The sequence below is a fragment of the Falco biarmicus genome, chromosome 2, assembly GCF_023638135.1.
Source record: "Falco biarmicus isolate bFalBia1 chromosome 2, bFalBia1.pri, whole genome shotgun sequence".
Taxonomy (NCBI): Eukaryota; Metazoa; Chordata; class Aves; order Falconiformes; family Falconidae; genus Falco; species Falco biarmicus.
In genome coordinates this window covers 4984286-5010962 of record NC_079289.1, presented here as the reverse complement: position 1 = coordinate 5010962, position 26677 = coordinate 4984286, and the positions used below count along the sequence as shown (strand labels likewise).

General features: G+C 45.5%; 1 protein-coding gene across 1 annotated transcript; it reads right to left on the bottom strand.

Annotated features, from left to right (window-relative positions):
* Positions 1-21606: 21606 nt before the first annotated feature.
* Positions 21607-22812, bottom strand: LOC130144285 (HLA class II histocompatibility antigen, DP beta 1 chain-like). The gene is given in 3 exon segments (XM_056327713.1): positions 21607-21824; positions 21827-21861; positions 22535-22812. Coding segments are annotated over 3 exon segments (531 nt in total).
* Between the last annotated feature and the right edge of the window lie 3865 nt (positions 22813-26677).

The window sequence follows — 26677 nt, the reverse complement described above, 5'->3', positions numbered from 1 at the left end:
GCTACGCTATTCCAAGAATTCATAATTTGTGTCTTGTGGGTCTCATCTTGTCCATACCAATGTTCACCCCCCCATGTTATGCCTGGCTTGAGCAAAAATCCTTGGGAAATCTTCTTGCCACCACGTAGCTCAGCATCAAGCCATGGCAGCAAGATGTGCAAGGAGACACTACTGGCGCAGTACATTTCTGTTCTCTGATTGTCCAGATAAGTTAAAACAACCAAACAACCAGTAACACTTCCACTCTAGACACCTAGAGTTGGGTTATATGACTTGCAGTCAGAAGATAGGAAGCCAGAGGACACCACCTGGGATGCTCAAAGGAAAAGTTTTGAGCCAGGAAGAACCGAGGCACTGACTAAGGCTCCCATCAGGAAGGCAGCCTGATGTCACACCGGCAGTAGAAAAGTCAAGTGATAGTTAAAACATTTACCTGACTCCAGAAGCCTCCCAGGGCTTTTGGGGCGTCTCTGGCCAGTATCGCCTTGTTTCTTGTTCTGGAAGTAGTCAATATCCTCATAACACGACTCGCTGTTTTTCAGCAGCAAATTAGCTCACATTGCAATTTGTATTACAGCACTTAGAAAAAAAACCACATTCAGCTCCACTTTAACTGTTTTAACAGCACTCATAAGTCTCTCAGGAGCTCCCAAAAGCACTGCGTGTGCTGGCTGCTCTTCTAAGAGGCCCATCCATCTCTGTCCCTCTGCTCATTCCTTTACAGCTCTGCAACCTTCTCATTTTTTTCTTTACTTTTAGGGCTATTTCTGTGGGTTTCATAACCCTATTCCTCTTACTCAGAATAGTTGGCAAGTGCACTCTGATTCTTCCACAAATCTTCCTCAGGAGTTTCTATCTCCCTGAGCCTCTGCGGTACCAACATGTTCATCAATGCCAGGGTCTTGAACCCCCAGGCCCTTCTCACCAGATTTTGGGGTCCACAGTACAGACATCTACTTCTGCAGATGTCCTTCCTCCACGAGGTATTCTGCATGGGTTTGGACAGAGGAACTCAAATCGATGGGCAGCTACAAATTGTTTGAAGTCTTGCCCACTGAACCAGCAGGTTGTTATTGTCTGTGATTATTCCTGGGATCCTATGTCTGGCAAATATCAGACTAACATGAGTGATGATGGATTTGGTGTTAGATTTTCCACTAAAGCAATCCTAGGGCAGAGCAAATAAGCTAAAACTAAGAAAGAGTCGCTGTTGTATCATGCACACGTGGACCACAGCTTCAAGAAGTCCTGATTTATCAGCACAAGTTCTTGTCTGCACTGCAGTTTCCAGCAAATTTCACACATTTCAAGATTTTTCTCTATGTTCACTTTGCATTTTTGGCCTAAATTGTTCCTTTTGGGTTCTTCTTTAGGGTCTTCTAGGTACACCCATTTAACCTTCCTGTACTTTCCTGAAACATTCAAAGAATTCAGCATGCCTGAAGCCAATGTGGTTATCTTCAGGCAGTTCACCGTGAATTGCCACAACACTTCAGCTGGAAGGGGGAATATTCGTTAGGTGTGTGAGTCCCTGGCCAGTGCACAATCACAGCCGTGATGGCTTTCAGTGACTTCTCATCCTCTGCTGCAGCTTCCGTAAATTTATTCCATGTTGGTTTTGAAACTGGATAATTCTTCTTGATCAAACATGCATGTATTATACTGTTCCCTGTATCAATTTCATGTACCGCCTCATCAAGTACTCTCAAGAGTATATCTCCTATCAATAGTTTTCTTGGTTTATTCTCTGCCTCAAATCCTACAACTGACATTGGAACTGTAAAACCTCTGTTTTACAGGAGAGATATCAGTCAGTCCCTTTGGTGCTGTGGATATAAGGTATCCAGAGTCAGGTTTTTGCCACGACCTGTGAATTAATATGTAAAATTTCTCGTCTGAAGCCCTGGTAACAGGCATGCTTGCACAGTGACTTTCCATTCCAGTAAGTCCAAATACCTAAGAATTTTTCACTGAATTCCAGCATTCACATAAGAAATGCCTCAACAGGGCAGACCAAAGGTCCAGGTGGACCATACCCTTTCTAACTCCGGACTTCTTGTACCGGCAATGTTTTGTGGCAAGCACTTTGGCATTTCATCTCCTTGCTGTGGGAAGAAATAGTCTTGTACGTTTTGGGAACCTGTCTCCTTTTCATATAATTTTAAACAGTAAAATATTCCCATTATTCCAATGTAATGATTCTCGTATTGGGACCCGCTATTAACTTGTCCCTATTTAGCTTCTCCTTGTCAATCGTGATTTTATAGACTCTTGCCTTCCTCTCAGTTGTTCATACAGGAACCACGCCCTATCTTTCATTATCCTCGCTGCTCTCCTTTCTGCCTTTTCCACTTCTAGTAAATCAGGTTTGAGACAAGGGAAGCAGAACTACACGTGGTATTTCAAAGGGTTTTGCACAAAAACATGATGATATCATCTGGTTCGATCTATATTGGTTTCCTAACAGTTCCTAAGATTCAGTTTGCTTTTTTTTCTTTTTGGTTTTTTGGGGGTTTTTTTGGTGTTTTGGGTTTTTTTGTTTGTTTGTTTGTTTTTGACAGCTCTTGTGCATTGAGGTGGTGCTTTCTCTAGAAACGTTCCAGCCCCGAGAGGTGGCAGTCAGCCTAGAGCCTACCACTGTAGATGTACAATTAGAACTGTTCTTTCCAAGTGCATCACTTCCCAGTCTCACACTTTTGCAACAATATTGTACCATGCAAGCCAGAAAGACCTCCTCAAGACACGCATAAGACACAGTACAAGATGAGCCACAAAAACTCTGCTCTCCAGCCATTGAGATAGGCAATAAAATATTGCAATACAAAAACCCTTTCCTGGTAACACCAATGTTCAGGTGGATCTCCCAGCACTGGGGCTGGGGGAGAGGCTGGTACTCCTCAGCAGTCCTATATTTTTGCTTTGAGAAATCCTGTAGCATGAGATTACGCTCTGAAAGGTAAAGTCTTAGCAGCTGCAGATGGAGATCTACCCATGAATGTCACCAAATAGCTCCTGTTGTTGGTGCCTTCTGCAACAAGCATCTAGAAATGAGGACCAAGTCCTTTCCATCCTCCCACCTTCGCTGTTCTCTCCTTTTGCAGCTCACTGCTGTTTGTACTTTAGTCCTTTCGTTAATGCCCCTTTCTCTCCTTGCTCTAAGCTACGCTAAGCTCCTGATGCTCTCCATCACCTTGTGGCAAATTGCTGCTCAGTTTTTTAGCCCACGATTGCAGCAGGAAATTGGAACAAAAATTTAAATTCCAAATATCCGTTCATTTATTTTTTAAACATTCCCTTGAGATTTCAAATAAGTAAATCTGCACTGATACTTACCTTATTGAAACCGACCATTATTAATTTATTTTATAATAAACAATATATTCTTTATCACTATGTATCACATAAAAATTTTGATGGACCTATTCAATTCTTTACTTGTCAATAATGACAAATAAACCCCACACACACAATAGCGCTGTATACTGATGTGCTTGTATATGGTTTATCTTTATAAATACTGGTAAAATAGGTAGGGAAATTACAAACTTGAAAATAAAAAGCATCAATATTGTTGCCTGAGAAAAAAAAAAAAGGTTACATCCTCTCATATTGTCATGTAAATGGAGAAGAAAATCTTCATCATTTATGAGGAAAGCATGAGGGAAACGGGATCATTATATATATATTCAGTATAATTCAGTATAACAAAGCACTGTGAAGTACCAGTAGTAAAGTCTAAAATCTGTGGAAATCATTACTATTAATACTATACATTTTGATACACATTGACATCATGGGGAATATTTATTATTAAAAGATAGAAGTGCTGTAGCAGTAATATCACAATAGTTACTCTAAAAAATTCCAGGTTTTATTCAGAACGTTATATTTTGCTTAACGTGTTTTTTCTGCATTTCTCCAAATTTTCAAGTTTTCTACATTAGACTCCAGAAGGAAAAAAAAAAAAAAAAAAAGCAGAGAAGAAGCTGCAGAAGTCAGGCTTTTTATGGGTATTCCCACCTCTACTGGCAATACAGTGCGGCACTGGGACATCAGTCCAGGTTCCTTGGTTTGCTCAGTCCTGGCTTGCCATGAATAATCTGACTTATAAAAGTCTTGCTGCTTTAATGCCTTGAATGCTCATTCAGCTTTGCCCACCCTGAATTTGCATTGATTTTAGCCACAGATGGAGAAGATGTGCTGTGGTGCACCCAGGGCTGTCCTGGTTTCAGCTGGGATAGAGTTAATTCTCTTCTTAGTGGCTAGTACAGTGCTGTGTTTGGGCTCTGATGTGGGAACAATGCTGACAGCACACTGATGGTTTTAGTTGTTACTGGGTGATGTTTATACTAAATCAAGGGCTTTTCAGTTCCTTGGGCCCTGCCAGCCAGAGGGCTGGAGGGACACGGGAAACTGGGAGGGGACACGGCCAGGAGAGGTGACCCAAAGCAGCCAAAGGGATATTCCATACCATATGACATCACGCTGTGTATATAAACTGGGGGAAAAAGAAGGAACTGGGGGACATCTGGCATTATGGTGTTTGTCTTCCCGAGTCCCCGTTACGTGTGACAGAGCCCGGCTGCCCTGGGGATGGCCGGACACCTGCCTGCCCAGGGGAAGCGGTGAATGAGTCCCTTGCTTTGCTTTGCTTGCGTGCGCGGCTTTTGCTTTACCAATTAAATTGTTCTTATCTCAGCCCTGGAGTTTTACATTCCTTTCCGATCCTCCTCCCCATCCCTCTGGGTGAGGGGGAGAGAGCAAGCAGCTGCGTGGGGCTGGGTTGCCAGCCGGGGTTAAACCATGACAGGGCATATCTGTTGAAGTAATGTCAGCCATAAGAAATATGATTTCACTTGTGTAATTTTAACCATCAAAAAGTCAGACAGGTGGTCATAATGACCTACTTGGGCATCTTTTACAGCAAGCAGAAAAGGAACATTTAGAGGAGCTATTGGTCCAGTTTTAAATACCCACAGAGCCCTCTTCAGCAAAGCTAGGTCATACGTATGCTGGTGGACCGTTTGAAGGCATCTCATATAGCTTCCACCAGGACAGCGCAGAGGTATCCTTTGAGTGCGGAAGCACATCCGGAAGAGCCAACGTGTGCAGCATGTTGAGATGAGCTAGGCAATGCTCTGCAGTAACATCATGTGCAGTTTGGCACTGGTTTCAGGCTGCCCAGCAGTGGCCCACTGAGGGCTGGAGCATGCACCGTTGGGAGGTCTGTGGCTGCCGTCAGACAGACCACCCAGCCACCAGTAGCCAGAACAGACTTGCTGCCCAGAATGGTGGCCAGCAGCTGAAGCACTCCCTAATACTGTGCAAAAAGTACTTGTACCTCCATGCAGCTACCTTAATTGCAACAAAAAGGTATTTAAAGCCGTTTTACTTTTACAGCGCAATTAATTTATCATCTTGAGCCAACTACTCAAGGTTTCATGGCAAGTCAACGAATTCAAACTTATTTGAATTCCTCAGAATGATTTACCATGATTTTGACTGTATATTCTTTAGACTTCCATTATTCTTTTATTAACACATCTTAAATTAAATATATAATTAATTACAGATACAACCACGGCTCTTTGTAACTGGTTTATTGCAAATCAAATTAAAATGTCATCTATCCATAGACCGTTTCAAAAAAGGACTTGAAAAGCTTTTAATTATCTTTACGCTTTTTTAAATGTCATTAAATAACTATTCCCTCCACTCTCCAAGGTGTAACATCATTACTTGATGTTCTCCTACCAAGATTAAGTGTCTTTCAGGAAAATATGCTTTAGTCAACAGCATGTTTTGGCTTCAGAGGAGGAGTACCAGGGTGGAATTCACCAGTCTGTTATACAGCCAGTCCCATCTAATGGTTCTTTTGGCCTTGAAATCTGCAAGTGTAAAATTACCCCTCGCTTCCCTTCTCCAAATCAGTAGTTAAAAGATGGCAATCCACGAGCTAAATCTTGTACTTTAATTACTAGTCTTATGTTTACATAGGAACCAAGTAGTTCAAAGTTGAACGTGCAGTAATTAAAGTATTTCCAGATGTGTTCAGTGATCCTGCTCTGTTTTTACAGCCTCCAGTTGTCATATATTTCCCTTCGGCAGCTGTATTAGACACAAAAGTTAACATTTCTATTTTAAACTGTGTTTTTTGAACAAAAAATATTCCCGGATGTCAGAGCTGGTGTGACCAGTATCTTGATAATGAAAGCTCTGATCCAGCAAAACATTTCAAGATGATCTTAACTTTCAGTATTTGAATCACTGCCTATAGAGAGAAATCTCTAGAACCCCACAAACAGAGCAGAAAATTCCACAGATAATGTGAACCACATTGTGGAATTTAAAATGGGGGGCAAAAAAACTTTTCCACCAAAATCTGGTAAAGAAAACATTCTAATTTTCCTTTTAAAATTGTGCTGTTTCCCCTTTTTTTTCCTCTAAGAGGCTATATAATATGATTATTTATCATGCTTTTGTTTTACATGGCTAAGTGAATACCGAGGACTGTTGACTTCCAAACTTACTTTGCAGATGAAACAAAAATAATGGCGTTATCAGCACATGAGTAAAATCTTCTTAGCATCAGAGGAAAAGTGCAAAGTGAAAATGTAATCTCCACCCTGGCAATGCCTGAGAGCTCCTGCCCATCCCAGCAGGAAAATTACCAATTGAGTAACCCGTAAAGATGATAGAAGAGGTTTCTCATGCAGAGAGATGCGATGTAAGCAAGGGACCACAGCTGTAAAATTGTTAGGATGAATAAATTTGTGCACAATGCAAGAAAAAAACCCCAAAACTACAAACTCCAAAAAACTTCGCAGCAGCTAACAACTTGACAAACCTTTTTCTTTTCCTGATTGGTTTTGATAGGCCCTAATTAAAGTCCTATCTGGCAACTTTCTGTGAAATCAGAAGAGCTTAAGAGAGTCATCTCTCATGTTTCCAGGCTTCTGAGCCATTCCCCTCCACACACACACCTACCTCCACCCACTCAGGAGATTAAATATAACAGTCCAGACAAGATGAAATGCAGTGCTCCTACAGTTTTATTTGATTTATTAAAAGGAGAGAAGTAACCAAGTGGGAGGAAAATAGGTCAAACGTTCTAGATCTTTATGAAAAGCTAAAAGCATCACTCTTGATTTTCAACATTTCTTTCAAATTGTGTTTTCAAGAAGGCACTAAGGTATGGGAGGGGGCTGGAGCAGAGGGAGGAAGCCTGGGTCAGTTAAGGATGCTGATGAGTGGAGGGAAAAGCAAAAAGATGGCATTTTGATTGCCAGGCAAGCATCCCACAGCCCAGAGGCACAGCAATGGTGCCAAGAGGCAGGAGAGCAGAGTGAGGCTTTTCTAGCAGCAGCTATGCCCACACCTGCGACCCGTAGCTGCAGCTGTCTCAGGGTCCTCCATCAAGTTGTATAAAACTCTGGCCTATGAGGGACATCTTCTCCTGGGCATTAAAAGGGAGGTAGGGAACTACTGAACAAGAAAAAGCATTTCCCCCCCTCTCCTCTGCCTCTCCGGTTTCTGTGGGCCCCACCTCTCTGATTTGTCACAATGTCCCTTAATTCCATTTTTCTCCATAAAAACGTCCAGCTGTCTCATAAACCTCTCTTTGCTCTTTGCTTCGGTGGCCTTATTGGTTTTATTACTCTGCGTATTATCGCACACTGGTCCTCTAAGGAGTACATCCTTTTTCTTCTCAGTGTAGGCCTTGCTGTTATCAGTCCTGAGATGTCCTACAGGTAATATTGTCCTCTAATTGACTACCAGTGGAAAATAGTTGGGGACCACAAACAGCTACTGAGTATGTGTTTTGTGATTAGCATTAGCAGAGTGCCCCTGTTTGACTATGTTCAAGTCAGCTTTCATGCCTGGGAGAAAGAAGCAATGACATCTGGTGGTTAGACACTGCAGTCAAACTAGAAAGTTCAGATAGAAATAGGGAGCGATTTTCCTACGAAAAATTTCCTGGGAAATGTCCTACCCAGGAGTACCAACAGCTTCTCCAAAACACGGAGTCTTTAAATCACAAGTTGGTGTGTGTTGGTGACTTCAGGAAGGTCACCAATAGTAGATGCCAGAATGAAATCCTGCAAAAAATGACTCTAAGTCCCCTCATAGCAACTTTGGTCTGGATTTGAGTTGGTCCTCCTGGCTCTGGGTCCCTGGGACAGATGCCCCAGCACAGCACTTTCATCTCAGTCTTTCCTCCAGGTGTAGCACTCTGCATTCAGCCTCAACACCTTCCCCTTGACTCCACCCCAGCTGAGCCTACCTGCTCCTAGTTTCACTCTTTAGAAAACAAAACGCAAGTGAAAGAAAAAAAAAAATTTGCATAGGATTGTTTTTTGATCCTGTCATGTCACTTTTAGAAAGCGCTAGAGAGCTTCAACCTCCACAAAATAACCAAAGGCTTTTAAGAGATGCTGTCCCCCTGGGTCAGACCTTGTTGGCATTTTAGAGATCAACCAGCATCTGTCTTCAGATTAGCTGTCTTGCATGTGACAAAGGACAAGCTTACCTTTAGAGCCCTACATCCTCTCACCGCTAGTCACAGGCTCATTTTCTCCACGTGTCCCATCAGGAAGCACATCCCTTCCTCCCATGTAGAGCAAGGGAGCAAAGCGCCCTTAGATTTATGACGGTGATCTCACATGCAACAGAATAAGATAAATAACTTTAGGCTACGTTAGCTCTTGCTAGGCTAAGCTTTTGCAAGAGCACAGGGCTGTGATGGGGGACAACACAGCCTGTCACATTGTCATGCAACAAAACTGAACCGCCTTTGAAACACGGCAGGTTCAACTGATTTCTCAAAATAACAAGGTTCTTCACCATATGGAAACCATTTTAATTCAAGAGACAGCTCTTTCACCAGGTATATTCTCCTGGTCTGTTAAATAGACTCACAGCTGTGTGGGTATACCTTTCCTACAAATTTAATTTTGGCCCATCCACATACATGCCTACAAAGAGACCCCAGTCAGTGTTACACTCACTCATGAGGTTGTCACATAAAGATTACCTTCACTTTCTTGGGAGCAATACAAAGTAAAACCTTTGCCATTTTGTAATTTGGGACAGGAACAGAAAGCAAATGATGAATTAGATGGGATAAACCCATAGACCCACCCAGCAGCAAAGAGTAATGGTTCCTGATGCCACTCACAGCCCAAGGAAGAACATTTCCCACCACACCAGCTCAGCCGGTACCAGGGCCATACATGATTATCTCCACAATTTCTCTGTGATGATTTCTCAGGGATGAGGCAGGCTCTTTCTTTGATCAGGGCACTGACTGGCTGACATAACTCTGATCTTGCAGTGAACGGGGTGTAAGTATAAAACCAACAGATAACGCAAAATAGATATTTTACTCCCAAGCTGAATTTATAAATGGAAATTACAGTGCTATGTGTAAGTCAACACAAAAAATGGAGTTCATAACTTGACACACATACATTCAGATTGGTCACATGAATATGAACAGAAAGTCTGAGACATTACAAACAAGCAAAAATTAGAAGCTCGACACATGTTAATGGCTGATGTTGTTCGTGCTTTGTTATGCAGAAGGTGGGACTATATAATCTTAGTGGTGTCTTTAAAATCTATAAATACAGAGCTCCCCTTGTGATTAAATCATCACACACCTCCATGAGGAATGGGAGTTATTGTCTCCCCTTTATTGAGTGTGAAATTAGGCACAGCTTTACACCAGTCATAATTACCTTCTCCACCTATGGGTTCATAATAGTTCACCACGTGGAAAATCTCCACTGGGCAAGTAATTCATGAAAATGACCATGACTCATTTTTAACCTCTCCCCATGACAAAATTGCCCAAAATGTGTAATTGTAGACGTGCCCTTTCAGATGTCAGCAGGAAGGCTCCGGAGATAGAGATGGAAAGACAGATGTGGTCCCAGGGTGTTTCCAAGGGGCTGGAGGAAGCAAGAGAGTGGTTCTGCCTGTGAATCCTCCACTGTGCTCTGAAGGATGCGGGAGATGGGCTCTCCCCTGAGCCGGGAGGAACACGGGAAGGGGAGGTAGCTCCTGGGCAACCATCAGCCCAAGGCATGCTGAGAGGAGTGGTCTGAACATAAGGAGTTGCCTCTCATCACCAGAGTGAATTGCAAAGGGATTTTGTGCTTCACACAGCCACTTCGAAAGAAGGGAATGCTAGCTATATAATTTGGATTTCATATGCCAGGCCTCTGCAGAGACTGGATTCTCATCAGAAATGTCTCATAGAAAGCAAGCCTGCAGGAAAGGGCTATTTTACTTGCTTTTGAATTTTAATAGCAGACTATTTTGTACTGTTACCAGGCGCCTGGAAAGCATCTGGATTCTCTAGAGAAAAAGATCCCTGGGAGACATGGTGCATTTTTTCTTGTGTAGCGTTCTGTACGGGGATGGTGGTCTATAAATGTCAACATGCTCTAGTCCAGGAGTGACCAAAAGTAATTTTAACTGGGTTTGTCTTTAACCATGTTAAATGACATTGGTGACTGTAGTTATTTATTGTAGGATAGACACGATTATCAGCGTGTCATGGCAAAAAGAAGAGTAGAGAGTTGGTATGGGACAAGAGGTCTTGGGATATCTGGAATAGATGCCTTGAGTTTCTGTGTTAGATTTGAGATGGAGAGGACTTCAGGCAGGAAGAAAAGAGATCTAGGGAATTATAGCACAAAGGGTTCTGGGCAGGAGGGATTTGGCATTCCCTAACCTTCCTGCCTTGGAAAGTCTCAAATGGGAACCTACATGGGGGCAAGGACAAATCCCCATAGAACCCTGCTCCCACCTCCTTTTGCTGTGGGAAAAAAAAAAAAAAAAAGCCTCCTGAGTGAATCTCTCTTCTGTGGAGGATCTTAGCATGGCTGCACGAGGAACTGAACTAGAAGGAACCCAGAGGCTGGTTTCAGCTCTGCATGTAGGTGTCTATGAGCAGGTGTCTACATTAGCCACATGCATGAGTTCCTGCTGAAGTACGTGAAGAGCTAGTCAGGGCACTGGTGGAGTCAGGAGAGCAGCTGAGGCATGCAGGTGTCTGCTTCTATACAGGCTGAATTGCTCCCTGGTCTCCACAGGGTGTATTGACTGGCAGCTCTATTTAGCTGCCTAGGCATATGTATTCCATCCATTTGAGATGCTCTGTTGTCCTACCTCATCTCCAGTTGCTAATCCAGGAGTGCACCAGTGTCTCACAGATTCTGTGTCAGACCTATCAGCCCTCTTTCAGAGGTCCCAGGTACCCCGTAGTATCTGTATTGCACTAAGTGCTTCCACACAATGAGCCTTAGACTTCCACTGACTTAATGCCAACCCTCTAGTAATGGGCATCTAGTCTAAGCCAGCCCCCTGGGCTTCCTCCATCCTCAGAGGAGGGGGTGGTGAGCTGTTGACCCCATCATTCTGTTGGCCACCTTCTGCAGTGCATCTTCTCCACCACAGCTTCGTCTCCACTATGGCCCATGGTGGAGACTTCACACAGTCTGTCCACACTTGTCACCCATCAGGCTCAAATGAGTAACCGGGCCCAGGGACTTGAGTCTCTGTGTGTGTCAGTGGATGACAGCTCTCGTGTCGGAACATGGCCCCACGGTGTGAGACAGCTGCTGGGCTTCTGAAGTACCACTTCCTTCTCCTACCAACGCCCACAAAGCAGCAAAAGGCATCAGCCCTCATATGATCGGGAGTACAAACAGTGAATATTAACAGTAATATTGTGGTCAAATTCTTCTCTGTGATACTGAGTCCCAGGAACTCAAGTGAGCTGGCCTGGCAAAGCGTAAACCAGCATCTCTAACAATTGGAAAGCTTTTGGGTCTCCACTAAGCAGTCTTATCTAACTAATCCGCATCTTTCCCATGGAAGATGGGGAAAAAATTATGGATCAGGAAATGGAAGCACAGAAAGGTTAAGTATAATGCATCAATCCACCTGGAAAACTACGATTAAACTCAGGACAAGATCTCTGGACCACTTGACTCCAGGCCAGTTCCTAACCCAAACTTAGCCGCAAGCCTTTTGCCTGGTGGCACAGGAAAAACTGCACTGCTTTTGGGCTTGGGCGAGTTTTGCTGCCAGCTAGAGGTCCGCAGCCTCCAGGGTTGTCTAAGCACCTTTTGCCAAAACTGAATTGTAATGTGGCTTATGCAGTTTTGCTTGATTTACTTTGTTCCTTTGATGTGTAAGGATTTAGTGACATGCTTAGCAATACGGTAGCATGAGACACATTGCATAAAATCAAATCACCGCTGGGCCAGATGCTTCCAGATTTAAAAGCTTGATTGGTACCGCAGACACGTAACTGCCTAAATGCAGGCTGTTTCTCCTGAGACTCAGCCTGTGGGGGCTTCTCAGGACCCCTTTTATTCCCAAAACTGCAGTGACAAGGCTTAGAAGTCATCCTTTGAACCCCAAGGTGAATGTTTCAGGTCAGCAGCAGCTGATCTATAACATTCAGGCTGTACCAGTGTCTCTAAAGGTCTGCTTTCAGCTCTGATTCATCAACAAGCATCACCATTCTCCCCTCCCTTCACCGCTCTGCCAGCTGTGGACATGGCCAGGGTGACCTAGATACTTGTCACCTCCAGGCTGGATTTTACCTTAATTCAGAGTTGCTAAAACAGGACATGAAACAGATGGACAGATCCTAGCTGGTTCACATAGGAACTGCTTCATGCCCTGGGACATGTCAAGCGATGTTCAAGGTCTTCTGCTGGTGATGGGCCAGCTCACAAACACAGCCATGCTCTCCCCATGACCCATCAGCCACCGATTGAGCCACATGTCCTAGGGACAGGGCAGGTCCCAAATCTGAGGATGAAGGATGTGACATCGGGGAAAAAAGTGGGAATGAGGTATTTGTGTTGCTGTTTATGAATATTCCACCTACCTATAGCTGCGGGAGCTTAAATATCTTTCTTAGTCTGTCTATGCCATCCCACCCCATCCCTTTCCATCCTCTCCTCTCCTCCCAATACCCTACCTCACCCTACTCTGACCTATTCCGTGAGATTCAGGTGGGCACACACTGAATTGCTCAGGACACACAGCAAACACTCCCTGAGCTCTTCCTTCCCAGGGATGGGATTCATATCACCCACATGTCAGCAATTAGTCTGAGTCCTCTAAGCTTTCCCTTCATGGCCAACTGAGAGACACAAGCTTGTCTCGATATCTCCTAACTCCTATTTTAGATATTTATCTTTGAAAGAGCAGAACCATTTTGGGGAGTCACTTACCCAGCTGTTTGTAATATGGGGATCCCATACTGCCAGCTTAGTTTGACTACCTAATATTTAGATTGCTAAAATGAATTGGGAGGCATTATTCCCAAGAAACCTCCATCTCCACCACCAGGAACAATTAGAGCATGATACCAAAGAAACAGTATCATCTTCTGTCCTTCATCCAGCTGTGGGCTGGAAACTGAGTGACCAGAAATGACAATGCTGCCCTTTTTAGTTTCCCATCATGATGCGTTACAGCGGCTCTTTGGGGCTGTGATCCTGCACAGTTCAAGCCAATAGAGACAGAGGGCCAAAGACTGACCATGAAGGGCTACCAGTATCTGTAAGTTATCACTGCCTTTGAGAGTAAAAGTTGTACTGCAGGGGGAAAAAAAAGGCAACAACCACAACCTCTACAGGAAACGATGTGGAAACTTCTTCTGGTGGCTGACGAGAAGCTTGAAATACATTTCCTAGTTTTGCAATATTGGAAAGGTTCAAACAGTCTCGGTATCTCCTCTGCTCTGCTTTTGACAAGGACAAAATCTTGGACCATGCCCAATAGCTGCAGGCACTAAAGATGGCTGCTAGGGATTTAGGTTTGAGAATTTTGTAATGAAAATCGTCTTTTTGAAATATTGTCCCAGAATCTCCTATGAAACTACGAATAAATCACAAAGTGTCTCCTAAAGTGTCCTGGCATCTCTTAAGAACATAGATCATATCCTCCCCTTTGTACAGATCAGAGACCTGGTTCAGTTAATCATCAGACAAGGTCCATGTGCTCATGCAGAGTTCTCTGCTAGACCACGGCCTGACTCATCCCCCTTCAGAGCATCCCAGGTACAGAAATCATCCATTTGATTGACTCATGTGTCAAAAAACCTAGCCTTTTCTTCCTTGTTATCTGCACATGGTAAAGGTATTCCTGATAACAGAATCACTTATAATTAAATAATTCTTTTTTTAAAATCCCCCGTTCCACCCCTTATCTAATTCTCTTAATTATCTGGCCTATATTCCACTGAGAAGAAGTAATTACCACACGTGCTAAAATCCATCCCTCCATCCATCCCTCCCTCCCTCCATCCATCCTGCCTAAAGTATTTATGTCCATATCATGTGCCAATTCTCACCTATCACAGAAATCCTCCTCCCAGCAGCCACCCATTCCTCGGGAGCTCAGCTCTGTGCTTGAGGTGTTGTATAGAAGCAGGTTGTTCCAGCTGCCTGTATCTGTGAGCGCTCCTGTTGGATTAAAGGAGGTGGACAGTGTCCACCTTTGGAAGGCACAAACCTAGTTTAAAACAAAAGGCATCAAGCAAGTGTGAAAGAAATTCTTAAAAATAGGATGGGGACAACGGAGGTGCTGAAGCAGGAAAATGCACACAAGTAGCTCCACACAAAAGGTGGAAGTTTTGACTTAAATATTGTATTCGTACATAATCTGCCAGATAAATAAGTAGATAAAGAGTTGTTAAAAGTCGTCAGGACGATTTGGGGCACCCAGCCATGAACTGCCTGGTGCAGAAACGCTACCTGCCCTGGGTTCAGAGCAGTCCTTGGTGTGATGTTATGAGACCTCTGCTGTCATCTAGTGACAAAAGAGAAGAAGTAGCCGGGAAAAAAAAAAGGAAAATCTTGGGATGAAAGAAATGTCAGCGCAGCTTGTGATGGGGGAAGCAGAAAAGCGTGTATTTTCACACCTGGAGCTCACCAGCAGCAGCGAGGTCTCACCTGTACATGCAGAGCCAGCTGAGATGTTTTCTAAAATGTTCCCCCCAGCACTTCAGGATTGCTCTAACTCCTCAAGCATCGCCTACAGCTAACATATCTCAAATTGGGTACATCTCTCCTAACTTCATCAGCCTGAGATTACCACCACAGGCACTCCTGTGAGCATGCACCTAGGCTATTTCAGCTGTCTACTTCAGGATGGGACATCTTGCTCCCTATAGTAGCTTAGTTGTCTCCATTAGCTACAAAGGGAGTGTGAACAACAGATCAGATGTAGACACCTGTATGGCAGCGTTATAGATAGTTGGGTCAGATGGCTGCTGTCCCTTCAGGCACTCACCTGAAGAACAGGTCAGAATTTCTCCTGAAGCGTTGTTATCCCTATCCTCACATTGGCTGATTTTGCAGGGGGAAAACTCATACTGAGCATCCCACAGAGCAGCTGACCACGAGGCGGCTTCTTCCTTCATATAGAGCAAGGAACACCTCCAGCCTTTAGGGGACATGTCCCTTATGGGGGCAAGCCAGAGGCAGCAAAGAGCATCATTGGCAGCTGAGAGAGGCTGAAGGCAGCAGAGACTATCCAGAGTGAAATGAGGCATGAGGAAAACAAAAGCTGATGGGGGCTGCAGAGAATGGGACATCAGAAGATCGGAGTTCAAATCCCATGCATGACCTTGACCTTCTGTGTGATTTAGGACAACTCGTTTCACCAGTGTAGCCCAGTAGCACAACAGGATATTGGTTTCCCATGGGAACTCTCCAAAAGCATTAAAGTTTGGTGGCATGAAACACCACAGTGATGCTGGGCACACTAGCCTGCAGATACTCCCAATTTCAAAGAAAATTTGGGTTTCACCGACACAGAGTTGGTTTCCTGTCCCTACTTTTTAAATCCTATAGTCACACAGTGGTTAGAAAGGCTTAGCTCTTCTCTTGTCAGCAGGGCTGAAGCAACTGAATTGGAATTTTGCCTTTATTTGCCTTTCCCCCACAGTATTCTTCAGCCATGTTACAGAAGTGGGCACAAAACACGACCAACGCTGCCCTGCTCTGCTGGTAACAGGCCCTCAGTTCCTTCTGCGTCTCTATGAATCACTTCATTAGGTTCACAGACCTGCCAAAGGATATTTCAGAGATTTCCTTTTAAGCCTGGAAAATAAAATATTAAGCACAATCAATCATTTCTCTTGACAGCTTCTTTGTCCATGAACTACTTCTATTCATTAGAAACCATTTATTTAAAGGCCACAGTGCGTGGGAGAGGGGTAGGTACTATAAAAAAAAAAAGAAAAAAGCGCAAGTCACTTCTTGATCCTAACACTGAAGCAATGGTCTAATTTTCTTTGTTTTCCTGCTAGTCACATACTTGAGGCACAGCCATGCCTTGAATAAGGCAGGAGCATTACAGATGCTCAACAGGGTCCCAGCATCTAGTGCACCATGCTAAGGGCAAAGACTAGGTTTTCACAGTGGATAATTTTTCACTCACACGATCAGCAAGAGAAGCTTGACAACAAGCCCTGAAATGACTGAGAAATGCCTTTCTGCACCTGCTGAGGTCCTGATGCAAGCTCTGAAAGGATGACTTCATGCCAGGAGCTTAAACCTCAGGGGGTCTGAAGAGCACGAAGCTTCTCAAGACTAGCCAGTTCTGGAGACCACATTGGGCATCAGCAGTGACACAGGTTCATGCACCCAAACAAAATCCTCCTGCTACCCCAGAAAGTAGCAGAAAATCTGCTGCCATGTCTGTATTTTCAGGCCAAGTGGGATATTTCCAAGCAGGATTGAGGGTTCTTATGCTGTCCCGCCAGTAAAGGCAAGTTGAGGGTGAGGGCAGGGCCATCTCAGCTTGCCCCGTTCTTTACACTCCTCCACAGCATGGAGCCACAACATCTCTTCCCTGAGAATGGGTTTCCATACAGCTGAAGGGATGCTGGAAGAGTTGGCAATGCAACTCACATCACCTTGGAAGGGGCTGCAGGGCCCCCCAGCCCAAAATAGTTGGTGTCCGCATGGAGAAGTGGAAAGACGTAGAATGCAGTAAACAAAGGCAACATTTCACAGCAGCACATGGTGCAGGCAGCTTGCTTCAGGTAAATATGCCACAGATGAATAATAAAAAGCATCCCGGTTGCTTGAAGCAGAGGCTGTCATGGAAACCCTGGCAGTAAGCGGCATCGTTTAGGGGAATTGTTTAGGAGTGACAGAGAAAAGGGCATCATTTCTTGGGAGGCAGGAGGATTCAGAGGTGAAATCCACCAAGAAAGGCTGAAGTCTGGGCTCGGGAACTCTTCAGCAGGTTTCCCACCCAGCCTGGGATGAACCACAGTCTTTCAGTACCTGTCCTGCAAACTGGGGTGGATTCTCCCCTGTTAGATCTGTTGAAAGGGTATAAGCCCTTCAGGGCAATAAACATCCCTTGTGTTAGTACTTAGGCTACCGTGGGGGAGACTTTGTAATCATGAAAAGGTGGTTGTTGTGGATGCCCACCATGAGGTTTGGCAGCAGAGCCTGAAGGAAAAGTGGTAGAAGGACCCTGCGCACACCACCTTCCTTCTGAAACGTGGTCCAGAAGGTCATGGCTGGTGCTGCGCTCTCTCCAGACCAGCATCCCTCAGCGCTGAAGGCTCAGGGCAGCTCCATGCTCTCTGTTTGATCTGAATTAACACTAACCCCCTTTTCCAAACCTGATTTTATCGCCTCTTTATTGAAAGATAGCAAACCAGGATGCTCATTTTGCTCTGCCAGCTCACTGACATGCAAGCACCCTCCTCCTGGCATTTGGTGCTGGGGTTTATGTCTTACTTGGCATCCCGCAAACCATTCCAGCACGAGGGCAGACAACCCACTAAATGCAAGAAACTGCCCTCCCTTCAGTGCCTTTTCCACCACGCTTTGCTTCCAGGCAGCCTGAGCTGTTTTGTCACTTTCTCAAAAGGAAAGCGCTGCGGAGTCCCCAAACCTCACAGCAGCAGGGCGCTGGAGATAAGGCAGGGAAAATATTTCACTCGCAAGGAAACTGCTCATCTCGCGCTAACGTCCCCATCCTCTGGAATCCAAGGCAATAATTACAGCAATTTGTAGATAATTATTTGTTAATTAAAAACAGGCTTGCTGGGTACAGTTACCAATTTCCTCCACTGGCTGCATAGGGCTCTGCAAGGAGACACTGGGGGATTGCCAGTTTTGTAAAATCACTTGCTTGTTCAGTTCGGAATAAAAGCCCCTGGTGGGTCATCTCCCCCCTCTCCCCACATCCTGGCAGGTCTGATTCATTTTCCTAAGACATCCCAGAGAGATCTGTGTCTGGCTTTCCCTTGGTGACTTCCAATGAAGGTGACTGCTGCATCCCTGCGCTGCAGCCCATTTCCCCAGCTCATTTTATGACCCTGTGCTCACACAGATTCATTTTCAACCACATTTAAATTAGTAACTCCTAAAGAAGGAGCTGTGACCCCAAGCTGAGGTCATGAGCCTGAGAGAAGCTCACCTCCATCCCATTTTTATATCAGCAGTAATAAATGAACAGTGTGTGGACGGAGTTACAGCTGGGAACAAACCGAAGCTGCTGGCTTAAATAGTGCTGTTGGGGACAATTATTCTCCCCTAGGCTGGGCAGCCTGTGCTTCATGGTGGCTTCCCAGGCATAGTTCCATGCCAGCTGTGAGAAGAAGCAATGACAGGATTGCAGATGTTCCCCCTAAATACTGCATCCACAAGGACCGTGTCTCAGGATGATGGCCTTCATGATGTGCCAGAATTTTCAGTCTTGTGAGGCCTCTGTCCCTGTTTCTCTTGCGGAGCACACCTTCTCCTGGGCCCACTATGATCCACCAGCCCACCAGCCTGCTCCAGGGTCTCCCACAGCTCCAGAGCCAGGAGGAATTATTTAGCCCTGGAAGCAGGAAAGTCACATTGCTCCTGATCTACTGCTGGTGAGATGGCTCTGGGCGGTCACTTCAAAAGTCCCTTCTGTGGCACTGAGGAAACAGCTCACAGAGATCTGAGAGCTGGCTGTGTGGGTTGTACACCAAAATAGTACCAGTAGCACCAGTATAAATGCTCACAGAAAAGCAAGTCCACGGGGGAAGTACAGTGAGAAGAGAAAGTAAGCAGCCTTCTCCTCCTGGTTGTAGCAGAGCAGCTCGGAACCATAGGGACAAGGATGGGACCAAGGAATAGCATGGCAATTTTGGCATCACGTGCCCAGAAGCAGATTGTTCCCATCCCCCTCAGCAAAACAGTGGCGTCAAGGAGAACAAACCAGTGATAATGGGGAGGGGAAACAAATTAGACTGTCAATATCCTCTTCATGGAAATAATCTCACAGGTTGTTAGTCACACAGGCCCGGCTTTGCCCCTCTAATTTTCCCCTGTACGTGGGCTTTCGTGTTCCTCTCATCACCTTAGCAGCTGAGTGCCTGCACCATGTGCAGAGGAAACACAATTAAGCAAAGTGGCTGGATGTCATGATATATGGGACAATGTCTCTGCTTCAGCAGCACAGAAAGCTAGCAAAGAGCTGAGATTAAACACCGGGTTAATTAGTACATTTAATTAGCTCTCAGTTATTAAATCCTTTTGGACCCTTAGATAAATTCCTCAAAGTACAAAACATACCTTAAAAATGCTATTATTTATTCCCTTCTTTCCAGGTGGGGCCAGGGCTGGGAAGCTCCAGCTTTCCTCCTGCAGCTTCATGCAGGAGTAGAGTCTGTCCCAACCTCAATGGCCCAGCACCAGTCCCTGAGATTACCATCGAATTTATAAACCTGCCAATTTGCAAATTCACAGTTCTTCTGAGAGGGGAGGAGGCAGTACCCTGCTAACGTGGCAACAGTAGGAGGAAAGGGAATAGTGCTGGCAAAATGCAGGGAGCAACAGCTCCTCTTAAGTCTCAGAGACAGAAAGAGATTCCCAAAGGCTTGCTGTAGACTTAGTCACCCAGCAGTGTGTCCCTTTCCATGCCGCCTTCCTCTGTGGCTGCAGCAGACAGGCATGGCAGCCTCAAAGGAAAAAAAAAAAAAAAAAGCAGAAATGGCTGGAGGAACTTCTCACAGAGGCTTTGCAGCATTGCCAGTCACTGTGCCAGCTAGACTGAGGAATAAGAAAAACTCCTCCAGGCTCCTGTTAGCAGTCTCCCACATTCGCCCCCCTGAATTATTTTTCTGTGGTTTCCATTTTCATCCTAACAGTCCGTGGATGCATCTTCACTTCGAAGTCCTGGAGCAGCTGCCAGCCTGCCCCTTCTCACCATCATCTCCAAGCGCACAGTGCTCCCACCCTAACCCACCACACAAAGCTGCTAAGATAAGTTGAGCTTCAGAGAGCCCATGGCGGCCCTGCCAGAGGCGGTTCTGGTAGAGGATTTATTTATGGGAGGGGAATCCAATTTCTGAGCTGACCTTAGAGACCTACCCAAAGCATTTATCACTCGGATAATGTGGAGCCCTGAACAACACAGATGCAAGTTGCTCAGGCTCTAGGCAGGCTGGAACACTGATTCCTACAGAGTCAAACCTGTACGCTGTTGTCATCATAGTTCACTAGGAACTGCTGTTTGGATCTACGGAAGGGGGTTTCAGCCTTTTCAGCACCAAGCCCTTTCTTCCCTAGCTATTAACAGCTGTGACGGAGGGAAGGGAATTCAGGTCCTCCTGATGCTGCTGACCTAAACCCATAGGCTGGGAATTAATGGGAGCAAAGGGCTACCACTGGCTGTGGCTTTCTTAAGGGAGTTTGCTTAGGAAAAAATAACAATACAGGATTAAGCTGAGGGTTATTCTCATTGCACCATGAAAAATTTCACACAACAGTGACTTACCCAGTACTTGTTTGTGATTCTAATAATCTTAAATTATTAGAAAGGAGAAAGCAAAGGCTGGGGTAAGATACTGTTACTCAGAAAACCAGCATTTTGAGAACAGGAACGCAGCTTTCTGTAAGATAATGTTCTCCCTTTTTTCCCCCTGTGCCATTTCAAAGAAAGGTATTCAAGCCTTCTATAAATAAGTATGAATGTATTTGCTTCTCGACTCTACAAAATATGTCTGCAACAAAGCAATGTGGAGACATCTGGGGATGAAGTAGCTAATTTGATACTCATAAGAAACCATAACCGTAGCCTAGGACTGTATCTCAGAGGACTGGGCTGACCTTTCAGCAGCTGATGATAGTTCTAAAATGGCTTCTCATCACTGAAAGCCCAATCTAACATCAGTTAAAATAAATTAAAAGCTATCACTGGCTTCTGCGGATATTGGATTAGGCCATATAAAACCCACTTGAATGCTGGGAACCCAAGGAAATTATCATGGTAAATCTAAATTCTAGCGAAGCCTTACATGCTTTAAAACATCTCTCTGAAGCCCCATTAAGAACAGGTTTCTACTTAGCTATGAATAACTCACCTTTCTTTTTCTTCTGAAAGATGATGAGTACCACCACAATGAAACTTAAGGCCAGGTCAAAGCTCAGCGTTGCACTCACCTTCTTGCTCACAGCAGATCCAGAGCATGTTTCTGCTGGAAGAGCAGCCCAGAGAGTAAAGGCCCAGGCTAGACATTGATTTCCCCAGATATATCTTTCCTAGTTTCCTTCTCTCCCCATAGAGCTAGAAGCAAACTTCCTCAAGATTTTGTGACCTCCCCATTTCCAGTTGCTTACCCCAGGCCATGAGGATGGGTGCTGGTAGGCTGACATGATCCGCCTGGCAGGCACAGATATCCCCTTGCTTAGGTGTGACTTCCAAAGTGACCAGGGTCCGGAAAGACTGATCTCTATTTAGAAGGAGGTCCTTGTACACAACTTTATCTATCTCCTACTGCCCATTTTGAACCACTTGATCTTTATTTCAGAAGGATAAAACCTTGTTGCAGAACAAACCGTCTAGTTGGGATAGCCCCATGGCTCCATTTGCATGGGAAAATTCTTCACTCTGCATTTAACTGAAAAAGAGAAAGAAAGGGATGGAGACCACTGGCCAATCCTTCTCAGGAGTCATTCCTAGCAACAGGACCTATGGACATCATATGGATTTCTCTTCCAAAGCCATTTGTCAACACCTCCTTTGGTCCAGACCCACTGGATTCAACATGACCTTGCATTACATGTCTCCCAGCCACATTCACCTTTAGTCCTCTTTCTTTCTTCCCCCAGTGAAGGACCATCACAGAAGATGAGCTCTGTTTCTACCAAAAACATCTCCCATCTCTCAGATGGGTCCATTGCTCCAGGAATTTGCAGGAGGGGAGGTGCATTTGCTGGGCTTGGGAGTCCTGTCCCATGCTTTTCTACAGGGCTTCTGCAAGTCATTTCCTTCAGTCTTAGACTCATAACAAAGAAGTTAACTGCTCTGCTCCATGGCACTCATTCTCCTCCTGCCCCACGGAACTCACACCTATCTCGCACCATTCACTAAGCTCCCCTGACATCACGTATCTGCCAAATAGGAAGGTGACAGAGGGAGGTCAATGTGGTCCCAGGCCAGGGAAGTCAAGTTTCCCCATGCCACTCTCTTTTCCTCTCCTCCAAAGATTCACTTCTGTCCATCACGCTGAGTCCTCCTCCAGTTATAGCTGCAGCATTTCTCCGTTGAAGCCCACAAGCAGCCAAGCTGCCGCAGCCTGTTCCAATACTCAGCAATCACCCATCCCACCCCTATATGGGCCACGTAGAAACCTACCTCACTGTTATAGGAACAGATCTTCTGTCAGTCCCAGATGAACCTGTCCAGGTACCTTACCTGCTGCTAAGTGCCATTCGCGTAGCGACACTCCTGGTTTTGCTGCAACGTGAAATGCTCTGGGTGAAGACGCATGGGACAAGGCCAGGATGGACATCTTGCTGCTGCTTTCCTTTGTCCCTGAATGTCCAGGATCTCTGCTCACCTGGAAAGTCCGCATGAAAAGCCATGTTGCCCCTCATCCCTATCATCACAGGTTGTGACAGGAGTCACAAATCAGGTTTTGAACCCAGGAATCCCCAGAGAAGCCATTGTTCCTCAAGTAGGAGAAAAAAAAGTCTGAAGAGAGAGCTAGACTGCTAACAACCACATCTCAGGTCAAAGTAGGAACTTCTCAGCAAAGCTCTGAGAGGAGGAACTTGAGGAGGGGATTGAACAGCCCCTTACTATGGATCCATTATCAGAATTGAGCAACATCAGTGGTAATCAGGCAGGAAAGAGTTCAATTCCTGCCTTTCACTAGAATTTTTTCTGGAGGGAGGCAGAATAAGGGTTTCATCAAGTGACACCACAATGAGCGCTGTCAGAGCAGGACAGTCAACAAAGCAGCTCAGATACTGCTGTGCAACTCCCAGGGCTCCAGCCCCGGGGTGTTAGCTCTAGGCTGGCTCCTTCCTGGGGCCCAGGGGTGCTCTCAGAGGACTGTGAATACAGCCTAGCCCCAACAGACCAAGCCTAGAGCATCTCTGAGCATTGTGTTTACTCAGCCATCAACCTGGGCAAAGAGTGGCACCATGACGCTGGCCCTCTCATGAAACCTAAAATCAGTGAGGCCAAGTCATGTGTTACCCTCTGACAGAAGGACAGGGTCTCCCCTTTTCTTCATCTGCTGGGAAGCATAAAGAAAACTTTGGAGGACACAGAAAGAAGCAGTTTTTGCATCTGCTTTGGTTTTGGTTTCAGTGAAGGGTTCAGAAAAAAAACCAAACAACTGGAAGTTGAGACAGAAAGAATGAAATATCTTAAACTAATGGTTTGCTTAGGGAAAATCAGCTTTATTTGTGGAAGGAATGAGCTACATATTGTATTGCATTTCATTGAAAAGCTACTGCTGTGAAACAAAGGACAAATGTGCTCCATTTCAGGTTACCAAGACATCTCTGAAAAAAAGGCCAGCACTTTCTAATCACAGTGTCCCCATTCCCACATCCAAAACACAGCAGGATGTTGACTGTCTTGTGCATCTAACTTTCAGGCTAGGACCTTTAAGGACACCAAAGGGAAAGGGCATCCACTGATAACAGTGAGAAAGCTTCATAACTGTGGGGAGTCTGTCAGATTGAAGAACTGCATATTATCCATAGGTTAACAAGGATGTATCTGCCTTAATCTTCTACCTTTTGGAGGGACATGCTTATGCCTGCATGCATAGTCCTTTATCTGCCCAGAAGGCACTATGTCGAGCTTCAAGCAGAAGGTACAAGTTGATCTCCTGGCAATGTACTCAAACGGATGCTGGCCTTTTCTGGGGATGCTCAGGACTCCAGATCAGAGGTCCACGAACAGCGGACACCGTTGCTGATAAAAGCCCTCACTGAAAGAACCCTCGAAATCAGAAAGAGATGCCACTGCTGGGAAACACATCTTCAAGGCTCTCAGAAGGAGAGAGATGGAAAAGATATCCACATGGCCAGCCCCGAGGGGAGAGTTTTCCTTTAACAGCATCTCAAATTCCGAACTATATGGACAAACCAGGTTCATGTCATCAGACGCCAGGTGAATGAGAGTCATTTTGGAGGAGGCAAGATTGGATTCCTTGCTTTGTACCACTCCCACCTTGTCCCTTCCCTTTCTTAGGCAACTCCCTGGCCACATCTGAAGGATCTGGGGCTAAAAGCCCCAGAATGAGAAGGGAACAAGGACAGATTCAATTCAGAAGCAGAACTGTGTGGATGGAGCTTTTCCTCCCCCACCCACTAGAAAGGATGAAATGAAAGACCAGAAAGGCATGGGTGAGGAGGCCACATGAGGAGACAGTCTGGAGCTAAAGCACCAGGCTGAAACACCCAGAGAACAGGCATCTCAGAGCACCCCTGCTGCCAGGTGAAAGCTGGGCATTGCTCTATGGATGGTGCCAAGGAGATGATGCCCTATAAGAATAAGGCTGATTCTCCACTCCTGCCCAAAAACAGACGCTGCCTGCTTGGAAGCCCTTTTCCCACGACAGCTCCTATGTCCAGCTGGGACTGTACAGGAGAATCATTATTTCTCACCGTCCTTTGAAACTCCCTCCCTGCAGACACCCTGACAACCGGTTTCCTGCCTCCCAGCCCAGACTTACATTACTAATATGATCTGCAAACAGCACCAGTGTCCTCTGGAGAGCTTTTAGAAGAGCTCTGCTCTGCAGGGAAAGAAATAAAATACATATTCAGACACTGCCATGTCTTTGTGGGCACCTGAAATAGCTCTAAAACACCCAGTTCACGTACCAGAGAGGGAACAGAGCTACAAGTTAGCTCCAGCACTGCACGGACCCATATGGACCTATGGAAACAACCTGAGATCTGGGGTCATCACTGGGGCTATGGTTCACGTTACTGACATTGCCAAACTGCTGGCCAGTGAGGACAGCATCCAGCAGTGAATCAAGGGTGGTCAGCTCTGTCGGAAATAAATCAATGTTTGTTGGAGAGCTCTGGGAACACAGTAGCCCCTGTCTGTCCCCCTGTCATCTTAAAAAAAATTGCTGGAAATTGTGCCTGTCAGCACATGAACACTGTCTGCAGTCCAGAAGCCTGGAACAGCTCACAGCAACATAAGTAAGTCTCTGCAGTATTGGCCCCAGGTGAGGAACTTGGCAAAAGGGAGTATGGAGCAGATCAGGGCGTATGGAGCAGCAGCTGAAGTGGACCTGAGCTCCAAGGGCAAGAAAAGCCACCTGAGAGACTGGCAGCTTTGCACTCTGCCAGTGCTTCATTGTCATTTTCTTTGGGGGACTGATGGACCAAATCCCTGCCCTCTCCACTGATATCATTTGGTTTTTAGAAGGAAGGATATTCAGCTGGATGGGAAAAGTTCAAGTTCAGTCCTAGAAATTTGAGGCCAGACTTTCTTGTGTTACCCCCTTCCCACAGCTGGCCCTGGATCAGACGGGTCTGAGGGGAAGAACCTTACCTCTTCCCTGGTGTATTTAGACACTCCCTAATTATTCCCTATATTAACTGTTTATACAGCCTGGAAAAGCTTTTATAAGTCAAATAACCCAGCGGGTTATCCTGGGTAGTATGGACCAAACTAGACAGGAAAAACATATAGCTGAGACCAGCAGTAAATGCACGGTCTGTGACAGGGCAGAGAGAACACATGCACTGAACAGTCATTACACACTCATTTAATTCTCATATTAAGCCAGGAGTTCCCTGAATGGTAGAGACCTGATTTCCCACCAATTTACATTCCGTATCTCTGCCTGAACACTGCAGCAGTATCAGCTCCTTCCTGCACTGTGATTCTCTAAGAAACCACATCACCACACTACCAACATACAGCAAAGCTCAATGCTGGCCCTTAGAGGAGGGGATGGTGATTGGCATTAAAACAAATCTAATTTTGCTCGCTCAGGAGCATCAAGACACATGTGTCCCTGTGTTTCCATCCAGCACTGAGGCAGTAACCTGTGTGTGTCCAGGTGGTCTGCTTGATTCCTTGCAGCGGCACGGAGGACAGACATTGGACAAGTTGTTCTCGTTGGCTGAGGACGCATTTCTAGCCCTCCCTGCACCTACCCTCCCTGCACCCCTCCCTGTGGTCTCCTGTCCTTCCTCTGAATGTCTTTCTCAGCCAGTTATGTCCATGCCCCTGCTCTGCAGCTCTAATTCCTCAGGACAGCTTTTCAAGGCAGCTCAGAGCTCAGGTCTAGACTGAGAGCCACAGGTGGGGACACTGGCTTACTGGGAGCAAAGGCAGAGGTAAAGGAAGGCCCTGGCAAGCAGCATGG